Below are 26,971 nucleotides of genomic sequence, written 5' to 3'. Positions count from 1 at the left end.
GCAGGTCCAGCAGGCAATGCTGGAAGAATTTTCCTGCACACAGGCAGGAAAGGCTTCCCCAAAGACACAGAAAGATTTTGGCAGAACCTCAAGCCCCTTCTGTGCTTTTTCATTTCATGCCTCTTACAGCAGTGCAGCAAACATGACAAGCAATGAGAGCTCTGCCCAAGGAAAGACATTCACTGGAGACCCGCCTTTCCTATTCACCTCTGTGACAGCTAGGGCACCTCGTTGTCTGCTGGACCTTGTTGCACTAAGTCTTTCATAAGAAGGGGTGAATATCTGACTGGCATTTTTCACTATTAAACTGATTTAACACCCACTTTCCACACTGACAGTAAGACTGCAATGCAAGGCAGCTTGGGACAGCAAGGCATTTTCAACCTACAGAAAGGAACTTTCATGTGATCTCTCCTGCAGTATAGCCCTCATATGTATAAGTTTTTAAAGCACTTCTTGCAAAATGAAAATCCCAGGAAGCAAAAGTGGCAAGCTGCTAAAAGGTTCCTCATCTGTGACACCCAAAATGGAGCATCTTGTCCAAGGGAGTGATTTCATTATGTACACCCTGAGTTAATGCTCAGATTAGTGGGTTTTCAGGAAGGGAAGGTCCAGATTTGGCCATAAGCAGAGATCAAGGTAGTGAGAAGTAGGATCTCTTCCCTGCTGGCTGGAGGAACACCACTCAGCCGAGGGCATTGCCTGACCCTGGACATCCACATGCTCCTGCCATACCAACACATGTTAGATGTGAAGAGCACCCTAATAGAAGCACTTGACCCAAACGGAACAAATTTCCTAATTGCAGTAAGACAACACTTGAGGGTGTGGTTACCACAGAAATCACACCCATGGACAGATCAGGAGCACCTGGCTGCACCTCATGCCTCCTAATGTCCCAGGAGCACGATTATCTCATCAGGTGCCACCTGCCAAGTCTTGTTGCTGAGGAATTGGCTTTGGCATGCTGTGCAGCTGGGGTGGGGACAGGAGAGGAGCACACAGGGCCAGGCACACATGCTCCTCTCAAGTGCATTCCTTCAAAGTGAGTATTTACAGCAGGAGGATGCCTAGGTTCTGCTCAGAAGCATGTCTTTGTTTGGGGGTTCCAAAGCAAGGAGCAAGCTGTTGTTGCTGAGTCCTGTCCAGCACCCCACACCCTCTGCACAGCTTGCATTCTGTGTTACTGCTTCAGGCACATCCCTGAACTTGCCGCTCTCCAGCCACAGCTTTTCCAGCTGCTCAGTGCAGCCTACATGAGTCCCAAACAGATGGATGAGCCTGGAAAATTACTTGACTGGCAATTTTCAGAATGTTTTGCCCTTTTCCTCCAGAAAGAGGATAAGGCCAAAGTGAGACAGTCTTTACAGCTTGCAAAGTGCTCTGACCGTGAGAACAGCAGACTGACATCCCAGTGTCCGGCACACATTCAGCTGAGGTTGGGCCATGCATGTCACCTCTGCAGGCAGGTCCTTCTCTCTTCCCTGCTCTCTTTCTTCCCCAGGTCAAGGTGAAGCCTAACCTCAACACAGCAATTAGCAGATCGAGGCCCAGCAAGAGAAGACAGACCAAACCTCTGCATCTGCCAGGGCCATTGAGCTTCTCTGGAACAAGGAAGACCGTAAAACACCAGACAAAGCTCTGTGCCTAGAGGTAAGTTACTCTCAGTTGAAAGGATCTGTCTGGGGAACAAACTTTTGGAGATTAGCCTAATCCAGAGTCTGATGACCTTTAGGTCAGAGTGCAAGAACCTCCTCTTTGATACATCTTTTACAACATAACCAGAGTGACATTAACAACAATAACCTGACCCCATCCCTCCCCTCAGAAGCACCTACACTGGGCAGAGCTCCCCAGAGACAGAGAAAGCAGAGGAACAAAAGACTCCAGGAAGCCTACTAGGGATGTGCCAATCTAATTATTATGGGCAGTGCTCAGATACTGTCATGAGAGGTGCCAATGAAAAAAACCAACAACCAAAAACTGTAAAGCTTGTTGATGTACCCGTTAGGCCATGGGAGTGGAGAAAAAGGAATTTACTGTGAATCAGATGATACCATATTTATTTGCACTCCCACCCTCAGACTTCTTGATAGCGTCAAAGTCCACTGTCTTTGACGCTGTCCTGACAGATGTAGCAGTAGTCCAGAACAGCAGGGAAGAGATTTAAGCCCCATCCTTTGCTCCTTGCTCACTGGGCTGTACAGCAGTGCTGTTCTCCATCCAGCAAAATTTGCTTCTTCCTTAAGGCTCAGCACAACAGGTCTGATTCAGGAATGTTTCCCTTCCTCTTCATTCCCCTTAAATTTCTCAGCCTGAGTCATCCGACTACAATATAACTTTATTGTGGAAAGTTTTGTGGGTACGTTTTGTTTTCTTTTAACCTCAGAAAAGAAAAGGTACAACCAGAGGGGGGGGAAAAAGTGTCTCATGGTTGAGAGGACTCTTTTAACCAAGGAGTCACATGGCTCCCTGGCAAGCAGCCAAAGGAGTCATGAGAGATGTGGCCATTCCCTTAACCATGTCCTGCCTGCCGGCAGACCCTCACACCCCGGGCCAGCTCTGGAGGCCAAGCCTGGCTCCCACGGAAAGACTCCTGCAGCAGGAGAAAGCTCTGTCAGAAGTGACCTCAGGACTTGGGTCAGCAGCACTTTCTCCCAAGCTGTCCCCAAGGCCACGCTGGGCATGGTGCTGAAGCAGTGGATGGCAATGCCACGTTTCAGGTGCGACCAATCACACCATCTCTGCTGCCTGTGGTCAGAAAGAGTCCCTGAAAGTAATGACGTGGCACTTACACCGCATTTTCTCTTTCCAAAGTGCTGTGGCAGCTTTTGCTCTCCTGCCCCTCCCCTCCCTCAAGCCTTGCCAGCGCTGTTATTGCCCCATTAAAGCTGTGGGAAACCCAGGCAGGCAGCACTCATGATGCTGCTGTTCAGCATCTTGGGCATTGGGCCAGTCTAGGGCCTTTCCTGAGTTCACCACAGAGCGAAACCTACCATGGAATAGTGCAGTCTGTAGAGGGGCTGGCACTGGCCAGAGTCCAGATCAACTAGAGGTGTGCTTGGGCTTTTTCATATGCTTTCATGCCTTGCTACCAGGGCTGTTGGGACTGGTGCTGGTCCTGCATGTCCATACAGCTCTGCTGGGCACGAGGCACTACACAGCAGCTGCTGCATTCCACCCAGCGGTGAGGGAAATGATCCTTGCCCAATTCACAGGAATACTGGTAGGATTAATTCACTTATGATCCTTGCACGAAAGAAACTATTATTAGATGGTAGTCACATTTCATAATTATGTCTCACTTCAGCCAGATTAGGAGGGTTTTGTCCTAACATCATTTAGGCAGTAACAGAAGGAAAAAATGATAGAAATGTATTGCATACAGACAGAAAAACCTACTGAGAAAATATTTAATCTCTGTATCTAGAATTTCTTCACATTTTCTGAAGTTGAAGTATTTGCAATGTTCCTTAGGCATGTGTTGTAGCAAAAGCAAATACATAGGAGTTGTCTTGGCAAGAAGTGGACAGCAAGTCCTGTGTAGCTCTCACAATGGAGAGAAAAGATAACCTTTTACCTTTGGAGGAGGATTGGAGGGAGAGTAAAAGAGAAGGAGAGGGTGCTAATAACCTTTAAAAGACTGAAAGACAATGCTCAGGAGCCTGCCTTCCCTGGGTTTTCTTCCAGAGCACGCCTGTGCCAACGCTCCTGAATTTCCTTAGCCTTCCACATAATTCTGGGCTTGTAAGCCTGGAACTTTGAGCAACAAGTTCGTTCAGCTCATGGACAGCGTATTCACCTGTGCATGCCACAATCCCAGAACACAGAAGTCATGGAGATTTTGTTTTTTGGTCATGGTTCTCATGGAGAGAGGCCTGGCTGGTGCTCGTACAGCCCTTCCATGCAGAGCACTTCTGTTACACTCTGTAAGTTCTGTACCTGGAGCAGGTTGGGGCAATGCTTTACAGGAGGGCAGTGGAGCATCAAGGAGGAAAGAGCAAATATAATGAGAAGAAGCAAGCAAACAGGGGAAGCCAGAGTTGCAAAAGGCCATCTGTCAGACAGTTAGCAGGTGGAGGTGCTTTGCCAGCAGGCATGAAAGGCATTGGTAAGAGTCCACTGAGGGTAAAACAATGTACAGAGGTTATGGGCTGAAGAAATTGGGCTTGCAATAACAGCCAGCTTGGTAACAAATGGTGTAAGCACGTCTCCAGATCTCCTTTGTCCTATAGCTGGTCCCAGCTTTCTGTTGCTTGTGGTAACTTGGGAGGACTAGAGGCTTAAACTGTATTTTGGGGTTAGGAGGCTCTCTGACAACATTTCAGCCCAAATTATGTGGTCCATGCACTGAGAACACACGTTCTACCTGCAGCAGACCATAGTGCCAGGTATACACAGAGCACTGCACCATTGCATGAAAGGTGCCTGATAGTATAACTGTGTAATTGCAGTCACTTTGTTTAGCACTTTAACACCTCCTTTGAAATATTGTCTTCTGAGGGATTAGCCTTGTTGGGTGTTTAATAGGCAAACATATCTGCATTTAATCTTACCTACTCATCTAAATATATCATGTTGCTTTATACCCACTATTGTGTTGGTAATGCAACATATGTAATAATTCCATGCTGTCATCCTACAAATTCTGGATGCTGCCACCTTTCCTCATAATTACTTAGTTATTGTTTTTTTCAATTTCAATGTGTGCTAAACATCCAATTCCAGAACTAATTGCCACAAAGGATTGAGAGAGTTGCCTTCATCCAAATGCATTTGAATTCAAGGATGTTCAGAACTCAAGTGCTTGATGGAGACCTTGGCATGGAGAAGAGTAGCCAGTCACAGATTTACCAGAGCTCTCTGGTTTTAGACACAGAATTTTATTCTGGGTGTCTCAGTGAAATTATGGACTTTACCTTCTAGATCTGACAAGAAATCATATCACAATCACTCTCCTATCTTTCTGTAGCTCCTTCAATACAGGGAAATAGCCTGTATCAAACAGGCATGCCAACCTCATAGTACTAATGGCAGCCCAGTGTGAAAATACCCTTTATCTTTCTTGTTTCTGCTCAGTTCTCACTTTAGTTAATGCTAAAGCATTAGCTTTAGGTGATCCAGAAGATAGTTGATACCCTTAGGAGATTCACCTGTTCTGTCTATAAGCCAACACATCTCTGGGGGATGGTAAAGTGGAATTCCAAATCCTCTTACAGAGGACTATTATGTCAATACCATGTAAAAAGACAATCTAAGGATGTCAGCTCTCCTCAGGCATAGGACACTGGACAAATAGAGGCTAAGGGAACAAGCTTGCCCTCAAGTCTTAGTTATAAAATGAACAAGGTGCAAAAGCAGGAAAAGTATGGATTTACACCACAGCCCAGTGACTGAGCCAGAGACAATCCTGTTCCCATAACAGCCTTAATCACAAAGGTTGATCCTGCCCTGATCTAACCAGGATGGGAAGAGGGGGCACCCTGTCTGTACCAGCTGGCAGGGAGGCATTACTGGTATTATTGGTAAGTCTGTGTCCCCCAGGGCAGGTGGGCTGTGCTCTGCCTGCGCTGCTCCCTCCCTCACTGCACAGATTCCGAGACAAACTCCAGGGACTCTGTCCAGCAGTCCTTTAGGGAATCTTTAGGACAATCTTTAGGGATTACGCATGACTACTTTCCTGTAGGCATAGGAAAAATATGCATTCCTTCTAACCCACTTCCCACGTGTGGAAAAGCCATGTTGTAAAGGATATGGAATTGTAAGGATGTGGGAGCACCAACAGAACAGATGCAAGACATGCAGAGGATTTTTCTCCATCTACATTTCCTAACCAGGCAGTAATATCTACTTGATCTTCTATTTGAAGATTTGTGCTGCTATTACTACATGCACATGCTCTCTTATGAATTATTCCCAATCACTTTATAGCAAATAACTGAATTAGCTGTCTATGTACCCACAGATAATCCCCAAAATAAGCCTCTTAAGAACCGATTGTCTTGTTCCTGGTGAATGCATCCAGCCCTAAAGAATATGAACAGTGAAAGGGATACACAAATGGAAAATGGACAAGCACCATTGCATTTAGAAGCAGCCAAATATGTGTATGTGTACAGACATATGCACACTCCAACATGTACTGCAAGAAATGGTGTCACAATTACATATAATCCTCGGGTTTAGACATTTATACTGCATTGATATTATTAAAAAGCAGATTTATACTTTAAATATTTAATTGGATTAACTAAATATGTCCGGTGCATTAAAAAGCATCAATCATCCCACTACCAGCTATTTGAACCACAGTCAGTGTCCTTTTTCACAAAGTCAGACACTAATTGCTTCTGGTTGTAAAAACGTTTACAGTGCCTCAGTGGGCCAAAGGTTAGCAGGCGAGCACCTCGAGGAAGATGACTTTATCAGATAGTACATTTACAATTTTATAAAGAAGATGGTTCTTTAAAATAATTTTGAATGTAGTCTACTATAACTTAACTTTCTTCACAGCTATTGCACACAAAACACTGAGGTCCCGGAGCCTTTTTCATTTCAGCATTGCCTTTTCCATTCTTATAATCCCATTTCATCACGATGGGATTTTTGCTCTACAGGTTTTGTGGCAGAATAACCGGGCACGACTGAGCACTCCATTTGCTCACCCGCTGCATCTCCGGGTAGTTACGTCTTTATTCCTGAGGGAGCGGCAATGCAGAAGCCGAGCAGTCATTCCCATAGCCAAAAGATGATAGAGATCTCGGGGGAAAACTAACATAACCAATGACAGTCCCTGAGAGCTCACTAAATGGCAGCTTGGGAAGCATCCTCCACTCCGGAGGGTGAGGGTAGCAGAAACAGATACTGGCAGATAATGCTCGAACAGGCTCTACTATGCTTTAATCTTCCAAAGCTATCATTAGTAAGCCAGAGAAGTATATTTACCCACCAGATAAACACCACAAATTCGCTAGGCTACTCTCCACTGAGCACTGAAATAACTCCTCTTCCCTTTCGCTTCCTAAGGGGAGCGAGGTGCAGCATCGCAGCCCGCGCGGCGCTCCCGCCACTGCTCCGCTCTGGGGACGATGGGGAGGCACAAGTGTGGCCGGGCCGGGCATGACCCGGCGGGGGAGCGGGGCGGGGGGTCCGGGCAGCCCGGTCCGGGCAGCGCTGCTTTCTCCCGGGGGAGGCACCGACTCCGTCCCTGCGGAGTGATGGATGGAGGGAGATGCGCGTCGCCCTGGGGCTCTGCTTTGTTGGGTTTCACCTCCTGATCCCTTTCCCTTCTGCTCTGCTGGGCTGCAATAGCCACCTCGGCTCCGGCTCCGCGGGTCCAGCTCCGAGTGACCCGCCGCGGAGGGGATGAACTGGGGATGGCCCAGGGGAAGGCGAGAGAGCATTATTTATCCGCCACAAGTTCTCATTGTCGCGGGGCAGCGCTCAAAAGATCCCCAAGCAGTTGGCTCAAAATAAAGTAGGCATTGCTTCCCTTGTATTTCCCCTCAACAGTCGCCTTAGTATTATTATTATACTTCTATAGCTTTTGCTTTCGGACCTTGTAATTATGTCACACAGCAAGGGAAACCGCTAGCATCCCAGCATCTGGCGTGCGGTTGAAAACTTTTGTTTTAAGATTTGAACTATTTATAGAAGGAAAACTTTGTAGGATAGTAATTTCCTACGGTTTGAGAAAAATATGGCTACGCTTATATTAAAAGGGTGTATTTATTTATTTATTACCACTTCTTCCTCCTGTCTAAAAAAAAAAAATAAAATAAAAAGAAAAAGAAAGCAAAACCAAAGATAGCACGGTAAGGTTTTTTTACAAGCTATCGGTCACCTACCCAGCAGACATATCCCTCCCGAGAACAGAAACAGCCTCTGGCTGAATTAGACCTAACGTGCTTCCACGAATCTAAGCGCCTTTAAAAATCGGTAGCCAAGACATGTGCATTTCATTAAGAATGCAGAAATAGGCTTTTAGTTTCTTTTTATGGGTGTGTTTATTCCTATTTTTCTCCCGTAGCGGTGGGTTATGTTTTTTCCACAGCCCACAGAAAATACACACACACACACACACACGCAGAGGAACACACGCACATGTGCTTGCTTACATGCATGTGCTCCCATGCATGCATGCAGAGAATAAAACATTTATATATATATATAAAAAAAATGCCACTTTCAGTTCAGGTATAAGAGCTCAAATTTGCACCCGTCGGGATACAAAGTCTGAAGTCGCACGCGAGAGCAGGCAAACGCGTCCGGCCCCGGCAGCCGAGGTGGATGCGGGCCCGGGGATGCCAAGGCGGGTTCTCCATCCCGGCGCGAGGGGAGCCCCTCCACCGCGGCCCCGGCAGCCTGGGCCGGCCTCGAACCGCCCGCTGCGCTTCCCCGAGCTCCCCCGGGCACGGGCCCCGCGTCCCGGCACGGAAGGTCTTGCCGTGCCCCGGCGCTGCGGGGATGCTCAAGGGAGGGAGAAGGCTCCCCGATTTTAAACCGGCTCCCTTCGGCCGAGTACCTGCCGCCCTCAGCGCCCTCCTCTCCCCACGGCTGTCCCGTCCGAAGTGTGGGGGAGCAGAGCCCGGGACAGGTCCCCGGCAGGCTCCGGCTGCAGCCCCGGACGAGCCCGGCTCCGCTCGGGGGGGACTCGGGCCCGCCGCCCCCGCCATCCAGCGCGGGCACAAGGACCTGCCGGGGACCCGCAGCAGAACCATGGCGGCACTTTGTCCGCAGCCCGCACGGACTGGCCCAGCCGCTCCTTATCCACCGCAACGTTAGACACAGATATAGATATTAAAAAAAGAGACCGAAATTCCTCGCAGTCCCACCCACCGACTCTCATTTCCCCCACCCCTACCTCCACCCCCTTCCTCACAAGGAAAAGGTCCTGGAGCCAGCCCTAACTGCGGGACTGGGGATCCCTCCAGAGCGAAGGCAGCCGGCCGACAAGGCTCCCCGCGGGCGGCCCGGCCCGGGCTCTCACCGCCGGCTGCGGCTCCGCGGGCTCCCGGCGCTCACACAGGCTGCCCCGACGAGCGCGAAGCGATGCCCATCTCCAGTCTGGCAGGAGGAGGAGTCGGGGTCGGAGTCCCCAGGGGAGATGCCGGCCGCTCCGTGCCCCGCCGCCCTCCCAGGTGCGCCGCCCCCGCTGCAGGCACGCCGGGCCCCGTCCTGGCCGGCGGAGCAGCCCCGCAGTTACCTGGCCGTGCGTCCCTTCCCCGGCGGGCTCCGACCGGCAGCGCCAGCACCGCCACCAGCGCAGCACCTCCTCCTCCTCCTCCTCCTCCGCCGCCACCGCCACCACCACCATCCTCACCGCCACGCACCGCGCGGAGCTGCCGCCCGGGCTGGCTTCTCCCGGTTCCCTCTGCTCGCTCTGCGCTCTGCCCATAGGTAGCTGCTAGCGGGGGCATTGCAAAGAGTATTTGGAAAAAAAAAAAAAAATCTGGATCACTTACAGGTAACTCCCACTGGTAAGGATGAGGAAAATCTGAGGGTAATACACTGAGAGTAACACACTGCGAGATGAAAAAAGGATCATGGCTGAATCCCGTTTACACTCTTGGAGTTCGCTTCCTTGGTTATTCCTTTCTGGCCCCCCCTGGTCGTAATTTCCCACCCTTTTTGGTGTCAGCTGTGGCTTGAATCTGAGTTGGAATCCAGTCCCTTGGGCTTGGGGGGGCTTTGTCTGTTTGTTTGTTTGTTTGTTTGTATTGTTGTGTGTAGTATTCCCCTGGTGCTAATGCTGCTCCCTGTGCAGAGTGTGTGCTGGTGCTGCTGCTCTTGCTGCTGCTGCTGCCTCTGGGCTCCTGCCTGTCATGTCTCAGTGGTTGGAAGTTGTTACAGTGGGTTCTCGTGTTGGAATGAGGATGGTTTAAAGGATTTGGATGGCAGAAAGTGCCTCTCTCTCTCTCTCTCCCCCTCTCACTGTAACTCTCCTGAGACCCGGGGCTGCCATTGGGCAGTCAGTCACTGCAATCCGCCTACTTTTTTCTCTCCCTCTCCCTTTTTTTTTTTTTTTTTTTTTTTTTTTTTTTTAAGGGGAGGATGACAATAGAGAGACACTGATCTAGCCTGGGCTGCAATGAATCCGTGCTCCCTGGCTGAGCTCTCTCCACACGCCTCGCCCCGCAGGCGCTCCTCACCCATTCCATGGAGCATTTTTAACTCTCCCCCACGCTCGGGGGCTGTGGGCTCCCTGCCCCTGCTGTGGCACCCTTGGCTCGCCCTGCGGGAGATCCTGAGCGAGCTGACAGCTCCCTGCTCCGCTCACGGTTAATTGCTTTATTATGGGCAGTTACCCCAGTTCTCCTGAAGGATCCCGCCGTCCGTCCAACCTCGACGGGGGTTTGGCTCTTGTCCCCCGGTGTTGAAAATTCAGCTTCGGTTTCAGGGGGAATTTAAAAAAAAAAAAAAAAAAAAAAGTATATATGTAGTCGTAGCCTGCGCGAGTGAGAAATAAAGACATGCACACTCGCAGCTTCCTGGTGAGGTTGAGTTTCGCATGAGAGCAGGGAAGGGAAAGGACTGGTCTGGAACAGCCGGTGTAAGGGGGCGAGCGGGGGGCGTCTGCCGGCGGCTCCCGGCTCCCCACACCTCGCCGCTCCTTCACAAAGAGCTGCCGGCTCCTCTGTCCCCTCTTCCTCGCTCCTTCCCGAGGAGTTGCCAATCCGCAGAGACGTTTCCCGGCAGGTTAGTTGCCTCTCCCGCGCGTTCCCCCCGAGCCGGGCGGCTCCTGCCCCTCGGCACCGAGATGCTCGACACTTCCCGCTCCGGAGGGCAGGAGCCCTTCGCCCCGTGTAGTCGACAGCCGTTTTTCCTCTTTGACTCCTTGGCCGTCTGTCCTTTTTATCCAAAGGGCACAGTGCAATGGTGCAGTACGTGCGCTGCGGATGCCGGGCTGGGGTTCGGAAACGAACCCCGAAAAGAGAAACAGGCAGACACTTTAATACAAATGCAGCCGAAATGAGCAAGAACCAGACTCCGAAGTCTTTTCGATCTGTAAATGTTCGTCTCAAGTTAATTGCCTAATGACTGAAGGAGATCTCTTGGCTAAGAGCTCTCCCAAACACCCTGGTAACACCTCCTCGAGTTAACCAGTCCCAGCACATGGGCGCAGCTGTCTCCGCGACACAACGAAATATTCCTTCAGACGGAATGGGAATTGCAGAAGTGGTGCAAAACGTTGTATGCCGCCCAATACGCGATAAAAATCTTCTCGGGGTTTGGTTGCTTTAACCATTTCCACCTTTAAGTTCAGCATAGACGCCGTGGCAGTCAACGTCCTTTAGAGAAATACTGATCTCGATTAACAGGAGACAGAAGCTTAAGCCTTTCAAAGACTATTTACATCCCAGAATCCTGTTATTTATAATTACTTAAGATTCTAAAATGGTCGTATTTGTACTTTCATGAGTGTGTGTGCGGGTGCATACATAGCGAGAGACAGAGCGATGTGTATCCCCGGCAGTGCCCGCTCCCCTCTCTGACACGCGGGCTGTGCCTGGGACAGCTGTGCTGAACGTGGAGCAGGAGAATGAGCAGCCACTTTGAACGTTTTATTTCTAGCATTTGTTCCGCTTCGACCATACACTTTAAATGTGCATCGGCTTTTAAAGATGTGTCTAGGGGACAGAAGAAGGGGGGAAATTAATTGTAAAAATGCTGGCTCTGGAAAACTTCGAACTGGTGTTGGCAGAGTTTGACCCAGTCCAGCTGAAACGAAGATGGATTGCCGATTTCCACAGTTTTCGGATGGAAGCTGATTTTATCCACAGCTCAGTTGTGCAGGGGGAGAAAAGTCCTATGAAGAAACCAAATTGTGCCTTTTCTTTTCGGGGAGTTATTTTTTATTCTAAAACTACGGGCCGGTTATTATGTCGAAAAATAATGATGATGATGGAAAGAATAATCTGCTAAATTCCATCCAAATGGTTTCTATAAGTATGTCAGACGGGAGTAGCGAGGAGCACACTTGTTTTGTTGGCTGAAGACGAAAATATTCCCTTCAATAAAATTATGTCATCCTGGAAGAGAAGCATTGTCGGTAAAACCTAATATGAGCACTTCAGCATCTGTCATTCCTTCCGCCACAAACAGGTGCATTTTGGACAAAACTGAAATGGTTGCCGACATCATATTCGGGCAGATGAAACAGAGAATAAACTATTTGGTTGGGGGGTTGTGGATTTTTTTCCCTATTAACTCTCTATTCCCAGCCGCGGTTCCTTTCTTACTCCAAGACTGGGGAGAGTCTGGCAGAAGGGCACGTTGGAAGCCGGGAAGGGCTTGGAAGGTGCGCCTGGCGGGCAAAACGCCCGGGTCCTTTCTGGTCAGAACTGGGTGTTTCTTGTATCCCACCGAGTTACAAGTCCAGTGCCAGGGGGAAGAAGGGAACGAATAGTCCCAAAATGAGCGGGAGTCCGGCCAGCGGGGAGGGCAGGGAAGGCGGCGGCACCACGGCAGGTGCCCGTGGTGGGCCGGGAAATGGGAAGGGGCCAATCCCGCGGGGTCGCTCCCGGGGCCTCGCCGCGGCTCCCGGCGCTCCACGTGCTGCCGCCGTCGAGGCCGAGCCCCGGCCGCTCCTGCCGAGGGCCGGGGGAGCTCCCCGCGGCCGGACAGCCCCGGGGACGCCGAGGGCAGCGGGATTTCGTTGGCCTTTTACTGCGAACGCCGCAAAGACAAGGCGAGCTCCGCTGTAAGGGAGGAGAGAGGTCCCGTTCTTGCCGCAGCGTCGCTGGCAGTGCGAAGGGGGAGCGGAGCGCTCCGGCCGCTCCAGGGTGGGCTGGGTGCCCTTGCCCGCAGCCTTGAGAGCCCCCAGCCCAACTCGGCACCGAGGAGGCGTCCCCGCCCCCCCCACGAAGGGCTGCCGGCACCTTTCGTTGGTGCCTTGGTCAGCGTCAGCTCCCGCCGCCCACGTCCCTCTGACCGCACTGTGACCTCCTTCCCGGAACCGGGTCCTCCCCGCTCCCCTTGGCGCTGTCCGGCTGTCGCCCTTCTCTCCTTCCAGAATAAAGAGGAAAAGGGTAGTGTGTGCCCCCAGCTCCCTAATCCGGGTATTACCGGCAACTCTGTCTTTCCAAAGGTCACATCACTTATCCCAGAGGATCCGCTGTGATTTGTACCTGTGATACTGCTGGGATGTTTAGTTTCTGATGTATTTATTAAATAAACGAGAGCCGAATGCTCTGCGATCTTGGCAGGAAACATTGCTTTTTCAGTCCTGCCGAGGTCAATATTTGATGGGACCTGTTTTCGCGGGGTTACGTGGAGTCAGCAGGGCTGCAGACGCTTTAAACTTCGGTGCCTGGACAGAAACGTTACCGACAGAAATGTTCAAGGGATGCTTCACCTCATGCTTGTTTCTCCAGCGAACTAGAGGATAGGAAATAGAAACGGGAACAAGAGGAATTCCCTGACAGGAAGGACTACCTGAGTGGGACTTTGCCCCCTCCTCCTAACTGGATACAGCGGCTTCTTTATGGGACTCTGCCGTGTCACCCCTCCCCCCATACATAACTTATGTATTGAGTTATTTCCTCTCCCCTCGGTGTCATGTTTGACACCGAAAGTGGAGCTTTTAGCACGTTTTATTAATACATGAACACGTGCTCGGCAGCAAGCAAAATAAAAAAAGCCTGCCAAGCCTTCCCTCCTTGCCGTGGCTGACACGACGGCGCTCTCCTTCCCGCTGAAAACCAATCGAATGTTCTGGAAGACAGAATGCTTTTTATCTGCCTTCATCTTCCCCTTTTCAGTGCAAAGAGCTCACCAGAAAAGGCATCATTACACTCCAAGGATATGGTTTCAACAAAATGGTAGTTCCAGTGGCTGATGAAAGAGGAAATAATTGCACCCCGCATGCCTAGCCTAGACGTAGCCCTGGATTTCAGAGCAAATTTCTCTCCTATTGTTCAGAGAAAGTGAAGTATCCTCATCGCCTTACAGGCATGGTGATGGATCTGATAGGGTTTCTCCAAGGGCTTTTACTGTTCCTGCTGTCCGCTCAGTTTCACTTCCAGGCTCAGTGCAGCAGCATTCCTGTGATTTTTGCTCTGAATCCCCTTCTAAAATAGCCACAATCAATTTCGAAAAGAGATCTGTCTTCCAGACTGTAAAATGTGCCCAATACTCTGTTCCCTTTCACCGCAGCGAAAGTGAATAGTAATATCATTGCTCTTATTTTGCAAAGTGTTTTCTTTAAGCTCGCCTGCAGCCCTGTGAGGAGTGTGCTGCAGAAAGTCCTCCAGCTACTGAAGTAGATGAGGTACGCCGTCGTCGCTTCATTTATGGATACACAGCCTCAGCAAACTCACTTCTTATCTAAACCCCCGGCAATCCGAGCCTGGAGGACGACAGAGTCCATCACTGCCGACAACGGCTACCACAAAGGGCGGCTCAGGCCCCGCAGAGATTCGAGCACAGAAAACATCACCTGTCTCCAGCAGGCAGGATCTGGAGATACCCCCGGGCATGAGCGCCGGCCGAGGCAGAGGCGGACGCGGGATCCCCCGTGGGCAAGGCGGGGGGAACGCGGAGAGCGTCCCCCACGGCCGGTCCGCACCCGCGCATCCTCCGCGGGTCACCCGCGGGGCAGCGCCGCTCCGCCGGCCACCGTGGCGGCACCTGCGGGGCCGGGCCGAGAGGCCTGCCAAAAATACCTAAACAAGCAAACGCGCCGAGGGATGGATGCGAGCCGGCTGCTGCCCGCCGAGCAACCTGCTGGGGACGCTCCGGGCCAGCCACGGGTCCCGCCGAGGCCCCGCAAAATGGACAGCCCTGCTCCTGCTGCCGGGCTGGGGGAGCTCCCGCGGGAGGCACCGAGCCTCCCTGGGCAGCGCCGCTGCCCTTCTCGCCCCCTCCACCTCGGTCCCTCGTTTAACCTTAGTCCTCGGCTCTGGCGAGGGTCTTGCAGATTCCCTCCCACTAGGCCCCTCCTGCCGCTGCCCAGGCTGCTGCCAGTGCACGGGGCTGTCCCATCGTGCCCAGAGCAGAGCCCGCGGCGCCGGCGGGGCCCGGTGGGCAGGGCCGGGCCGCTCCCCGTTCCCGATCCCCGCTGCCCTCCTGCTCCGCCGCGGGACGCGACGGGACGGGGTGCTGAGCCGCGCTGACGGCCGGCCTGCCCGTCCCTCCGGGGAATTGCCCCCGCTCCCCCGCCTCTGGGGGCTGCCCTTTGGCTCCCTCCTCCTCTTCCCCGCATTGATTTCAAGGTGGGAAGAGAGCACTTTTGGATTGCAACTCACCTTATGCATTCTTGATCATTAAAAAAAAAAAAAAATCCCGCAGCTATGCAAAGACAGGATCTTTAAAGAGTTTGTAGTTCGACAGGTAAGGACTCGGCTGGGGCTCAGGAATGTGGAAATTCAACTCAAGTCAGCCTACTGCGACGAGCAATATTAATAAGGGCATACAGGCACCGGGGGGAGAGGCAGAGGGAGAGAGGGTGAAACTTGGCAACTGAAATAACCGCGTGCTCTCGATCGCGGTGATCAAACACTGAGGAGCAAACAGCGGGCTCCCCGGGAGCCCCCGCCGCCCCCGGGGCCCCGGGCCGAGCCCTCCGGCCGAGCCCGCCTGGCTTCCCGGGCGCTCCGGCGCGGAGGTAGCCAGACCAGTTGTCAAGTTAATTTCAACACGTCCGTATGATGGATAGAAACGCAAATTGTGTCTAGGCCTGCATAAACCAAAACCCTGAGCGCAGGTTCAGAGCAGGGATTCCCCTCCTCCCGCCCCTTTCGCCTCTGTAATACCTCAGCTCTGCTCTATTGTCCCAGCAGCAGAGCCTGAGTTAACTCTGTCAGGCTGCCTTTTCTTTTTTTTTTTTTTTTTTTTTTCCCTCTGAGGGTACTGTACGCCAGAGATAATATTTAAGTTCGCTTAAGCAGTACAAAATAAAAGGATCCGTCATCACCCGCGAGCGGCTCCCTGCAGGCTCGGCACTGCCGGAGCGCTCCTGCGCCGCCGGGCATCGCCTGCCGCGTTGCCAGGACCGGGGACACCCACGGCCGTGCTCCGGGGGGCTGCCTGGACACCCGGGGGGCGGAGAGAGAAATATTCACCTCCTTTCTTTTCCTTTTTTTTTTTTTTTTTTTCCCTTTGCGATATTTTGCTCACGACTTCGCACTAACGTTACCCAAAAAGCCAAGGAGATTTGTCGTGCACAAGGACTTACCCTAATTTGACATAGATGACTCCAAAGCATAGAAACACGTAGAAAATCCACTTCCGAAAGTTTCTGTGCATGATCTAGAAAATGGACTGAGCCATAAAAATTGCACAAAAAGCCGAACTGATCTTGTCGATTAAATCCCAGTCAAGAACATTGCTGAAGCTACCCAGGAGCAAAGCCGGCCGAGCTGTAAAAAATCAACTCCGCGCAGATAGGCAGCTCTTCCCAGAGCCATGGTGACCGAAACCGGCTCCGATATTAAAGCTAAAGAGGAAGAAAAAATAGAAAAGGCTGCTCAAAACGGTAAAACAAAAACCCAAGACAGACAGTCAGAGGGAGAGAATGAGCAAGCACTGATCTTGATCAACTGCCTCATAGAGCCCTGAAGTTCAATCTGTTTTTACTTGTTCTGACTTCCCCAGGTAACACTACGTATCTTGCAATCTATGGCTCCAGGTAGGAGGATCTCTCCTCTCTCTCTCTCTCTCTCTCTCTCTCTCTCTCTCTCTCTCTCTCTCTCTCTCTCTCTCCCTCCCGCTCTTCCCCCCACCTCGTATGTGTCAGGATCTAATACATATCTTATCTGTCTTTGTGCGTGTGCGAGTTGTGCGTGTGTTTGTGTTTCAAAAGGCATGTCCTTAAGCAGGACTTGTTAGGGAAAACACATGAAACGTATCCAATAAGGGAAATAAAGGAGTCGTCCTCTCAAACCGAAGCATTTTTTCATTTCCTCTAGTATAGTAACGCGGCTGGATTTGCAATGCATGGACTTCGCAAAAGAGACTTTATCTCCCCCCCCCCCCTTCTAGTCAAACAGAGACAGGCGTTAATCCCCGCTTGCTTACAGCTCTGTATCCTAAAAGGCAACGGGTGTGCCTGTGTCCAGACTATTTCTTTTCGACCATCCGACTCTGCTGGACACAAATGCTTGTCACTAAATTTGATTTCTTTTTGCCGCAGTAAGAAAACATTCCTCCTCCTTTAAGAAACATATACACTTGGCTTTTAACACGAGTTTAGGATATTCAGTTTGCTGCTCCTAGGGAGATTAATCGGTGAGACAAAACCTCACTTTGTGTTCAGACACTAAGTGAAGCAAGGCTTCCTTTTCTTTATTTTTTTTTCCCCCTTACTTTTCTTTCTCTCTGTCTTGTCTTTCTTTCTTTCATTCTTCCTCACTGATTTCTGAGCCGCTTAGTTTATTCCCGCATTCTGTGGAATTATGAGTTCCAGTCTACTTACTACACAGTGTGTGCCTGTCCGGAGGCACAGATCTGCATGCATATGCACGCTTAAATAGCACTCCGGTACAAGTCTGTGGGCTGTGGGGAGTTGGTTCCACAGAGACGGATAAACCCGTGCACCTCTGCCCTCTCCTACACACACATTCATATACGTGTAGCAACAGTCAGCGCAGATGGCTCTAGGCATCTCTCAAAGAGAATCGGCTAAACACACACCAGGAAAGGCTGAAAGGAAAGCAGGCAGTGACAAGCCAGCAAAGAGGCTGAACGCAGAACTTCATCGTAAAGTTTCTATCCTGAAGGAGAAAACAAAGGATTTTTTAAAGGCCAACCAGCCTGCCGTGGTTGAAGAGGTGCCATGGAGAATCGCAGGTCACTTTTAGATGTCTCCCACAGCCAAGGCTGCCCGCACCTTGCTATCACCCACCCAGCTCCCAAAAACAGGGTCCTCTCCAGGCATCGCGCGGAGACCCCTGGGAAGGGAAGCGGGACGGAGACCAGCCGTGCTGGGGAAGGAGGACTCACGCCGAGTGCCTCGGCAGGGACGAAGGCGGCCGAGCCTGCCCACCCTACCGCCGACTCCGCTCCCTCTGCCTGAGGATCGGTTTGGCTCTGCCTTTCCCTCCGCATTCCTCAGTTTTATTCTTTAATAATCAACGCTCCGGCTCTCGCAAGCAGCCAGCTCTCCTCCAGGCCGCTTGCCTACACTGCCCTCAATACTCAGCTATGGACAATTTCTTTTTAAAAAACGCCGAACTTCCCTTTACACTCATAACTTTTTCTTGTTCTCCATCCCCACAGCTTTTCAAGGACTTTTTTAATAAGATGAGGCCATGTTTTACGGAATCACAAGAATCTCAGGCCCATGGTATGATTATTGGGGCTGTCCTGTGCAGGACCAGGAATTGGACTTTGATGATCCGTGTTTGTCCCTTCCAAATTCGAATATCCAGTGATTCCATGGTTTTGCAGAACCACGTCTCCAAGAGCTTCGTAACTTTACCCGCAGCGGCCTCACAAACTCTTCGACCAACATCCAGAGGGCATTTAAGATGCAGCCTCACCACCTCCCGTCGTCCCCTCCTCCGCTCTTTTTCCCTGTGCTTGAAGCCTTTTGGAGGCCAAGTGTCGTGCGTCCCCCCCCCCCGGGAGCCGCGGGGGTGAGGCGGGGGAGGCGCGGGGAGCGCAAAGAGCTTCCCTGCAGCCGGGAGGGAGGGGGCGAGCGGCAGGGCCGGGCGGCGGCTGCGGGGATATGCCCCGGGGTTGTGCCTGGGGCTGTGTCCCGGGGATGTGCCGGGGCTGTGTCCCGTGGATGTGCCCCGGGAATGTGCCCGAGGATGTGCCGGGGATGTGTCCCGAGGATGTGCCCCGGGGCTGTGCCCGAGGACGTGTCCCGGCCCCGCGGAGGCGGCGCGGCCCCGGCGCCGGGCGGGGAGCGGGTGCGGGCGGCGCGGGCCGGTCCCACGGCGTCACAGCGACACCCGGTGGCACGGCCGGGCAGGGCGGGGGCACCGCGGGGACTAGGGGGGTCCCGGTGCCGCCGGGCTGGCACTCGCTCGGCAGCCCCGGCCGGAACCGGAACGTGCGGGGCGGTCTCGCTGAGCCTCGGGCCGTGGGAACGCAGCCCCCCGTACTGCCCCGGCGCTGCCTCCCTCTCCCTTGCCTCCCGGGCGCGGGTCTGGAGCCGTCATGGGGGGCCAGGCTGCCTCCCCCGTGCGAAGCCGTGTGAAGGAACCGGGCATTCACCGGGCAGGGGGAGCAGGAGGAGTGAGGAGCTCAGCATCACGACTGTTCGTTGATACGGCTCTTCTCTGCAAACCTCTGGCAGTTGTTCGCCTGTTTTCTCCCGTACCCCCTGGAAGGGGGGCTGCAGCTCAGATTGCCACCGTCTCCTCAGTGACTGCATAGTCGCCATCAGCCTGGCGCGTCCCGTTTGTTTCTGCAAACTAGTGAGTATTCCCCATGTTTTCACGCAAACCCAAGAATTTTCAACAAGAGAAACTAAAGTAGATTGTGCTTAAAGTGTCTTGGAGACAGATGGCAAAATCTTTCTGTATTTTTGGACCTTAGTCCACTGTCATCTTCAGTTATTGATTTGAGGATGATGGACTGAGGGATGTGATAGCTTTTCTTCCCTTCAAATGTCTTCCCTTCAAATATAGTTTAACTACTCCTGAAAGCTTAAACTGAGGATAAGAAGATTTCATGAAGCTTAATAACTCTGCATCTTAAGAAAAAACCCCCACAAACCTGTAGAATATCAAAATGGGTAATTCTCACATTGTCATTCAGAAATTCACATAGTTACTAGATAGCCAAATATATAAAGCTTGTTGAATTACTTTAAACAAATAGCACCTTAGCAATGCTAACAATCTTCCTGGACTTAAGGTAATAATCATAAATTAAAAAGCAATGGTAGATATGGGGTTGAAACCATTTGCTGAATACTCTTCTAGGGCACAATTATTATTTATTACTCATCCAGAATAATTGGCATGGCAGGTGATACAGTCGATTGAAAACACAGTAATTCATTTTCACACCCACTGACCTTCTGCTACCAAAGCTTACGTTCACTCTTCCAAAACCTGCAGAAGGAAAGGCCATCTATGCTGCCTGGTCCTCTCACCTCTCCACAGCCTTTTGATAAAGTGGCTCCTGTGGTAAAATATTTCAAAGTCCTGTTGGGCTTCAGCTTTCACAATCCATCACAAATGTATTTACCCCCACTCCAACTGCTGCTCGTAGGGAGGAGAATCCCAGTGGCCTCTAGAAAGTGGGCAGGCTGTGACTCTGCCAGCTTAGCCAGCAGGAGGTGACTCCTGGATGTGTGGGTGCTCAAGGGCAGCTGACATCCTGTCAGTCTCTCAAAAAATGAAGATGACAGGAACGAGATTCACTGGCCAAGGAGTAGGTCTCATTTATTGCAGGCTTTGCCACAAGGGACACTGTGCTGTGTCTGACCTGGGGTTTGTAGGGGTTCCTCTGCCCGAGCAGGAGGAGCAACCCCCACAGTATAAGAACAGCTTGCAGCCCACACAGCTCTGCAAGAGGAAGGTGAGTGAGCAGTGCCAAGGGGAAAGGAAATTTAAACTGCTGGTCAGAGCTCATATCATCTTCCCCAGAGGTTATTTCCAAGCATAGTGTTCAAAATCAGAGCAAATCCCATGAAATTTCTGGGGAATGCAGACGAGAGAAAATTCCTCTGTAACAGGTCACTTTACATGCCCTTCTTTCTGTAATGCTCAGATCAGCCATAGGTAACTAGTGGGCCAGGAGCTGGACTTGGATGATCCTTTTTGGTCCCTTCCAATTCAGGATATTCTGTGGTTCTATGTGTGCTTGTTACAGGTCCCAAAGGCTAAACTACAAGACAAATCCAGCTGCAGTTATCTGGCCAGCCACTCTCTGGCACTGTTGCTCCACGCAGTTGTAGAGGAAGGCCCCATCTAACACTGAGAAAATACATGTGTGAGAACGTTCCTTAGACGAATCATCCAGAGCATATGAGGCTGAAAAAGAAAGAGAGGAAAAGAACTAAAATAAGGTGCTTACAAAAATAGGTATCTTGCATCTGATCAGTATCTTACAGACAAATTACACGTGTTCTTTACAACTGTGTATGTTAAGTATATGCACTTACTCTAATAGTTAGTATTTAAGTTACCAGGCATTCACATGTGAAGTCTTTCCCTAAATCACCCTCTTTTATTTACCCACATGCTTCCTAGGCCTAAGATATCCTTCTTTCTGAGAGACTACCAAACCCACCCTCTGATGCTGATTCTGTGACTCATCAGTTAAAAAGGAACACAACTCAGCAATATCTTATGGTTGCAAAAAGAGTCAAATACTCTGAATACAGACATGTTGTATGTACTTGTTGTATGTGAGTGAATCCTTCTTGTCTCTGCAGCAGGAAGGAGTCCAGACTGATGGATAAACTTGTCTTCCAGGCAGCGTACTTCAAGAAGGATAGAGATCAACTGGACATGACCCAGAGCTGAACAATAGGAATATGATGCCACAGAAGAACAGAAAACATGATCCATGGAGAAAGGTTTGTTGCTTTCCTTTAAAGAAACATGGGCTGAGCAGAGAAAGGATAATAGTCTTCAAATGTGCAAAAACACATCAGAAAGACAGCAAAGCAAGGAATTGTTTTACCCAGAGCAGGGGATAAATGGACTGCATCTTGGTAGCATGTAGACAAAATTAGTTTAAGAATTAGGGAAATCTTGCCAAGATTTAAGATGAGATTAAGTAATCATCTACAGAATGATTTCTTTTGGACATGAGGCTTACAGTTCTGTGACCCTGCTTTCAACCATTGTGCTGTGAAAATTCTTTTCGCCTTCATAAAATATGGTGAGATATAAAATAAACTTCCTCTGAAAGGGTTTCAGAAAGCATCTAGCTTGACCAAAAGAGGAGGAGTTTGCATCCAGGAGTTCAGAGGAATACCCAAAGCTGTTGTCTGTAGGCTGTATTTAATGAAACAAGTCCTTTCAGCCTCATCTTACAGTAACAAATGCTCTCCCTGGCCCTCACAAATGAAACGAGTCTGCATATTTCTAAGTAGGTCAGCAATTCAGGAACTTAAAGTTTGAGACTGCAGGTTTTGAAATTCCATGGAAAACTTTCACTCCATGCTTCAGGTAATGCAGAGAGACAACCTCATTGAAGCCAAGTTTCTGCCTTGCTTGAGGCAACCCTACTAAAGAAGTCCAAATGAATGCAAACTAGATATTGAGTTTAGCAAGATTTATACTGGAAACAAGATAGAATAAATTTAGTCTAGTAATTTAATCTGTAATCAGCAAGTCTCTAGGTCCTACAACTACCTATGGCGCAAGAAAGGAAAATCAGGACTCAGAAGTAGTTTTTGTTGTGATTTATATGCTCATTCCTGTTTTCTAATTATATTCTCAGACATGCCTATGTGGGAAAACATTTTTTTAGTTATTTGTGTTTTCAAATGATGACTACAAAAGATACCATGGTGGGTTTAGTTTACACTTAACCTTTAAAATAATCTTTTAAAAAGCTAAGGGACTGAGTAGTTTTATGTGATACATTAATTTTGTTTTGCCTGCCTATTGTGTGCTGCAGTTTTTATAACATTACGAGGGAAGCTGCACATTTTTAAGCAGTCTTTTCTTACTAACTGCTCTTCTCTATTGTAACCTTATTCCATCTGATGCAAAATGCTCTTTGGCTTCTGTGAACTCCATGGCTGGAGACACAACTCAGAAATTACTGTTTGCATCACAGGGACAAACAAACCTTGAAACCTCTCTAAGGTGAGCAACACATTTGCCTTGGTTCAGATAGTGAGACACACAGAGCACAGGGCACCAGGGCAGCATCCCAGTGCGGGTACGGCCAGAGTGGCCACAGTGCCACATTTGGGGATGAGACTGTCAATAGGGAGCATGGCACTCTGTCAGTTCTTCTGTCAAGGGAAGATTGCTTCCTTGCAGAATCATGAGAGAAACCTTCCTACCTTTTCGTTGCCAAACAGAAAACTCTAGCAGGCCCTGCTGTACGTTTTCCACCACTGCAGCTGTGCCCTGATTTCAGATGTTGGCTCCAGCCCTATCATTTGTGGTGAGATTGTGAGTCGAGGGTTGCAGGGTCCTTTCATCTGTCAGTATGTCACTGATGATACAGCTTAATCGTGTGAATCTTCTTTAGCACTTCAACTTATTGCTTTTAAAAGTATCATAATCATAATCTCTCATACAAACCCTTAAATGTGTTTTTGTCATCAGAAGAACACACGCCTCTGGGACTGCTCTGGGACCAGAACAGCATCACTACAAAAATCTTGTAACTTCGTTAATTGCAAGTACAAAAATCTTGTCATTTCACTAATTGCAAAAATCCAACCAACAACTCTCCTCCTTTTTCTTTCTTATTTCTAAACTACATTTCCTAGAAATCTCAGGCTTAGAGTCAAAGTGCACATCTGTGTCTTGCTCTCTGGTTCAGTCTCCTATTAGAGAAACATACTGAAAAGCAAACAGTAAGTGCAGGAAACCATTTAATATCATTTTTTTTCCCTCTCATGTCAAGAAAATATTCAACTGATTTCAGCAACCAGTAAGGAGCTCCACAAGAGCAGACCTAGGTTTGGGTCATATTCAGTATCTTGTAATTGAGCTTTTAAACACTCATTTTTCACCTAAGAATAACTCGTTAAAGGACTTAATAACCATCTCTTCATAAAAATACAGGACTCTATAGGCTTTATTAATATTGAAATTATTATTAATTTGTTTTATTGTGTACTGCTTACTATTTTGAGATAAATATGTGCGAATGCGAACCCTCCTGTGTAGAATAAAAATATCATCAATTTTGTGTATGTTGTTTTTAAGAATTACTCTGATGATTTGTATTTATATATGTTTGACAGTACATCATTGCCAGATTTCAAAAGCTAATCAGATGCCTTCCAGTGCTTGATGTTTTTAAATAACAAATGAGAACCACTGGATTATTCTTTTCCATACACATAAGATACCAAGAAAAACTCCTAAATGTGATTTTTTTTCCCTCCTCGCAGAAACTAAGGCATTCTAAGAAAAGGAAGCACATCTAGAATTGCTATTTTAAAATTTATCCTGATTTCTAAAGTAAATCTAAGAATAGGAGTGTGGGGAGAGAGAGCCCAGGCATTACGTTTGAAAGCACAGTATTGATGATATTAATGTTGGCAAGCTAAACATGAGGACATTGGTTTGTTTAGCTCCCCGTCTTTTCCAGGAGCCATCTACTAAAGGACCATCTACTGCTTTTACCTTGGAGGGTCTGCAGTTCAGTTAAAGCTATGTCAGTGCTGAGATAAATGTCTATTTATTAGGCTTTGGAGTTTGATATATTTCTGGTGTCTTAAATTGAAAATAGATGTCCAATAAAGAGGTTTTCAGGTGGAGGTTATGCCTATTGAGTAGTTTGATAAGACTGTATCCAACTAAGGTTACCCTTCATTCACCCTTCATCTGTTTTCCAGAATATTTGTCTCTTTTACATGGATACTTTAATCTTTGCCTTTGTGTATCAGGGTTTGACTAATCTCACTGTGTTGTCACACTGCAGCTCTATGAAACAGCAGCACTGGCTATATTAACTTATATATGTATGTATCTACAATGGCCAGACTTTGGAAATTATCTACAAAGGTCTGCCACTCTTCCCTTTTCAGTTTTCAACAACTCGTCAAATAATGTTGTTTGCATCATGTCCTCCCCCAGGTCACTGACTTAAAATGGTCCTTATCTACAAATCTTTCCTACATTTTCTTTCTATTACAGTAAGCCCCTCTTTCATCAGTATTATCAGCAAAAGCTGCAGGATATTTTGTCTGGCTGCAATTCAGCTTCATGTGGGGGTGCTCACATGCACCCTGCGGTATTTTGTGCAGTTACGAGCAATTTATGTGATGTATAAAAGTGCATACTTTACTTTACAGATTTAACTCTTTGCTTGAATCCAGTGTCTGATTAAACTCAGTACAAGATGTCTGTGGAGACCAGAGTTTAAATCTTAAGTGGTGTTGACTGCCTCTACTCTGTCATCACCTCCGAAGGTTCTCGGCGGTGTTTGGGATGCAGCCCTAACATGTCTTACATGCACTACAAAAGACCTTAAAAAATTCTTTCCAAACCAAGCACAGGCTTTCTGAGCAAGGGCCCCAAAGGGCAGGAGCCTCCCCCTTAAGCCCTTCTGGCATCTGCACTCTGCTCTGGGGCTTGGGGTAGGTGACCTTCAAAGGTCCCTTCCAACCCTTCCAACCCAAACCATTCTGCAATTCTATGTAGATTCTAGAATGAAACAAAAGAGAAGCTCTTTGGTAAAATGAATCATTGTGTTAAAAGCATACAGGAAATACTGCATTTATTCATCTCTGAGAAATTGTTGTAAGTCAACAACTATATTTTGAAAATAAAAATGAAAGCTGGGTTCAGGAGTGTGATCCTACAGGAACTGTAAGCTGGGTTCGAGTGTAATCCTACAGGAACTGTAGGATTTCTGGAACAAGACCCTGTTTCTGTCACAATTTCCAAGCTCCCTTTTTGAAATGAGAATGTTACCTCTCCTTCAGACTGGCTTTTCTAATGGTCTTCCTTGTAGATGCTGACAGAGCAACTAACTTCAACTCAGTCGTTTTAAGTATAATACATTGTTAGTCTGTCAAGGCATCCTGCTGATAATGTAATAAAATAATACAACCACAGAAATCAAATGTGCTTTAAGTTTTGGTAAGCCCTGAAGTGGTCCAGTAGTTGAACCAGATGACTGTTGTAGGTCCAACTGAAAATATTCTATTCTATTCTATTCTATTCTATGCTATGCTATGCTATGCTATGCTATGCTATTGCCATTGCTATTGCTATTTCATGAAAACAGCTTGCATGAAAAAATACTTTTCCAGTTACTTAGAAAAAATGGAAGACTAGGTTGAGTCAGACTCAACTAGGATGGTTGCACTACTGGGATGCAGATGTATCTAAAAGGAAACAATTCCAGATGACAAAAGCATACTGTTGGTGCAGGAAAAATTTCCACACTTCTGCCAAAAGACCCACTGTGTTTGTTGCACTAAGCACAAAATATTAAAAAATGTACATATGAACGTGCTTTCTTAGACCTTAATACCTATACAGAGAACCTCTTGCTTTACTCAGGACTCAACTCAAAATCACTGCTTTAACAGCAAACCATTATTCAGAGGTAAGAGCATGAAAATGGATACACAGTGTCAAAACACTCTGAGGTTTATGCAACATTCTGGGTTTTGGTGGTGAGTTGGTTTCATTTTTTTTTTAATTTGAGAATGATTCAATAAATAAAACTTCACACATAGTGAGAATTCTCATGGCATAAGAGACAAATCTCCAGCTATATAAACCTCAAGGAGCTCACTTATATTTCTTTTGATAGGTCTACAACTTTCCATTTCTCTTCTTCCAGTTATTATTGTTTTACCACTCTCTATGTTCTACATATGGGTTTACAGGATGCTACTGACCACACAAACCAAATTTAATATCTTCTCTTTGGTTTCCTACTAAACCACAAGGCCATCTATCCTATTTTTTGTCTAATTTTTTGTGTCTTCAATTCTTTTTCTTTTATGTAATTTTTGATCTCATAAGAACAAGCCCATCTCCTTCTGTGGTGATGCATTAATGCAACTGAAACTCAGATTTACCTCTTAGAAACTGAAACTCAGTTTCCTCTGTTGACACCAATTACACCTTTTCCAAAGACTTCCTCATTCTCCCACTATTGTTTTATGTTTCAGCAGAATATTACTCTAATCCAATCATTTTTCAACCAATCTAATACAGCCCCAAAGTGGATTAGGCCCTGGTAGACTGCATATCCATCAGTTGATAGCTATAAAATCCTTGGATAATTAAATCCAGAGAGAGATCCAGAAAGGAAAGGGAAAATTCATTTGTCTCCTACTTCTCCATCTGTTGCTGTTCATTCCACACAATTGAGGATCAGCTCCTTGGCCTTTCTTCTCCCATCCACC

General features: G+C 48.5%; 1 protein-coding gene and 1 long non-coding RNA gene across 3 annotated transcripts in view; one reads left to right on the top strand and one right to left on the bottom strand.

The window, feature by feature from the left end:
- The window catches only part of WNT7B (Wnt family member 7B), an 84,654-nt gene extending 68,334 nt beyond the window's left edge, over positions 1–16,320 (bottom strand). The window contains exon 1 of one of the 2 annotated variants that reach the window (XM_050323332.1): positions 16,178–16,320. In XM_050323332.1, coding sequence (XP_050179289.1) covers positions 16,178–16,248 — 71 coding nt within the window. In that variant the 5' untranslated portion in view covers positions 16,249–16,320. Of the gene's footprint in view, positions 1–9,464; positions 9,875–16,177 lie in introns of those variants that run through there. The other variant, XM_050323331.1, reaches the window with a different exon arrangement.
- A 2,793-nt stretch (positions 16,321–19,113) lies between these two features.
- LOC126644249 (uncharacterized) lies at positions 19,114–23,663 on the top strand. Its single transcript, XR_007629893.1, has 3 exons — positions 19,114–19,367; positions 21,378–21,481; positions 23,196–23,663. It is a non-coding gene; the product is annotated as an uncharacterized LOC126644249 (long non-coding RNA).
- The last annotated feature ends 3,308 nt before the right edge of the window (positions 23,664–26,971 follow it).

Source organism: Myiozetetes cayanensis, unplaced genomic scaffold, assembly GCF_022539395.1.
Source record: "Myiozetetes cayanensis isolate MyiCay16 unplaced genomic scaffold, myiCay2020 scf3, whole genome shotgun sequence".
Taxonomy (NCBI): domain Eukaryota; kingdom Metazoa; phylum Chordata; class Aves; order Passeriformes; family Tyrannidae; genus Myiozetetes; species Myiozetetes cayanensis.
The sequence above is the reverse complement of the archived record's forward strand: the minus strand, read 5'-3'. Positions and strand labels throughout refer to the sequence as shown.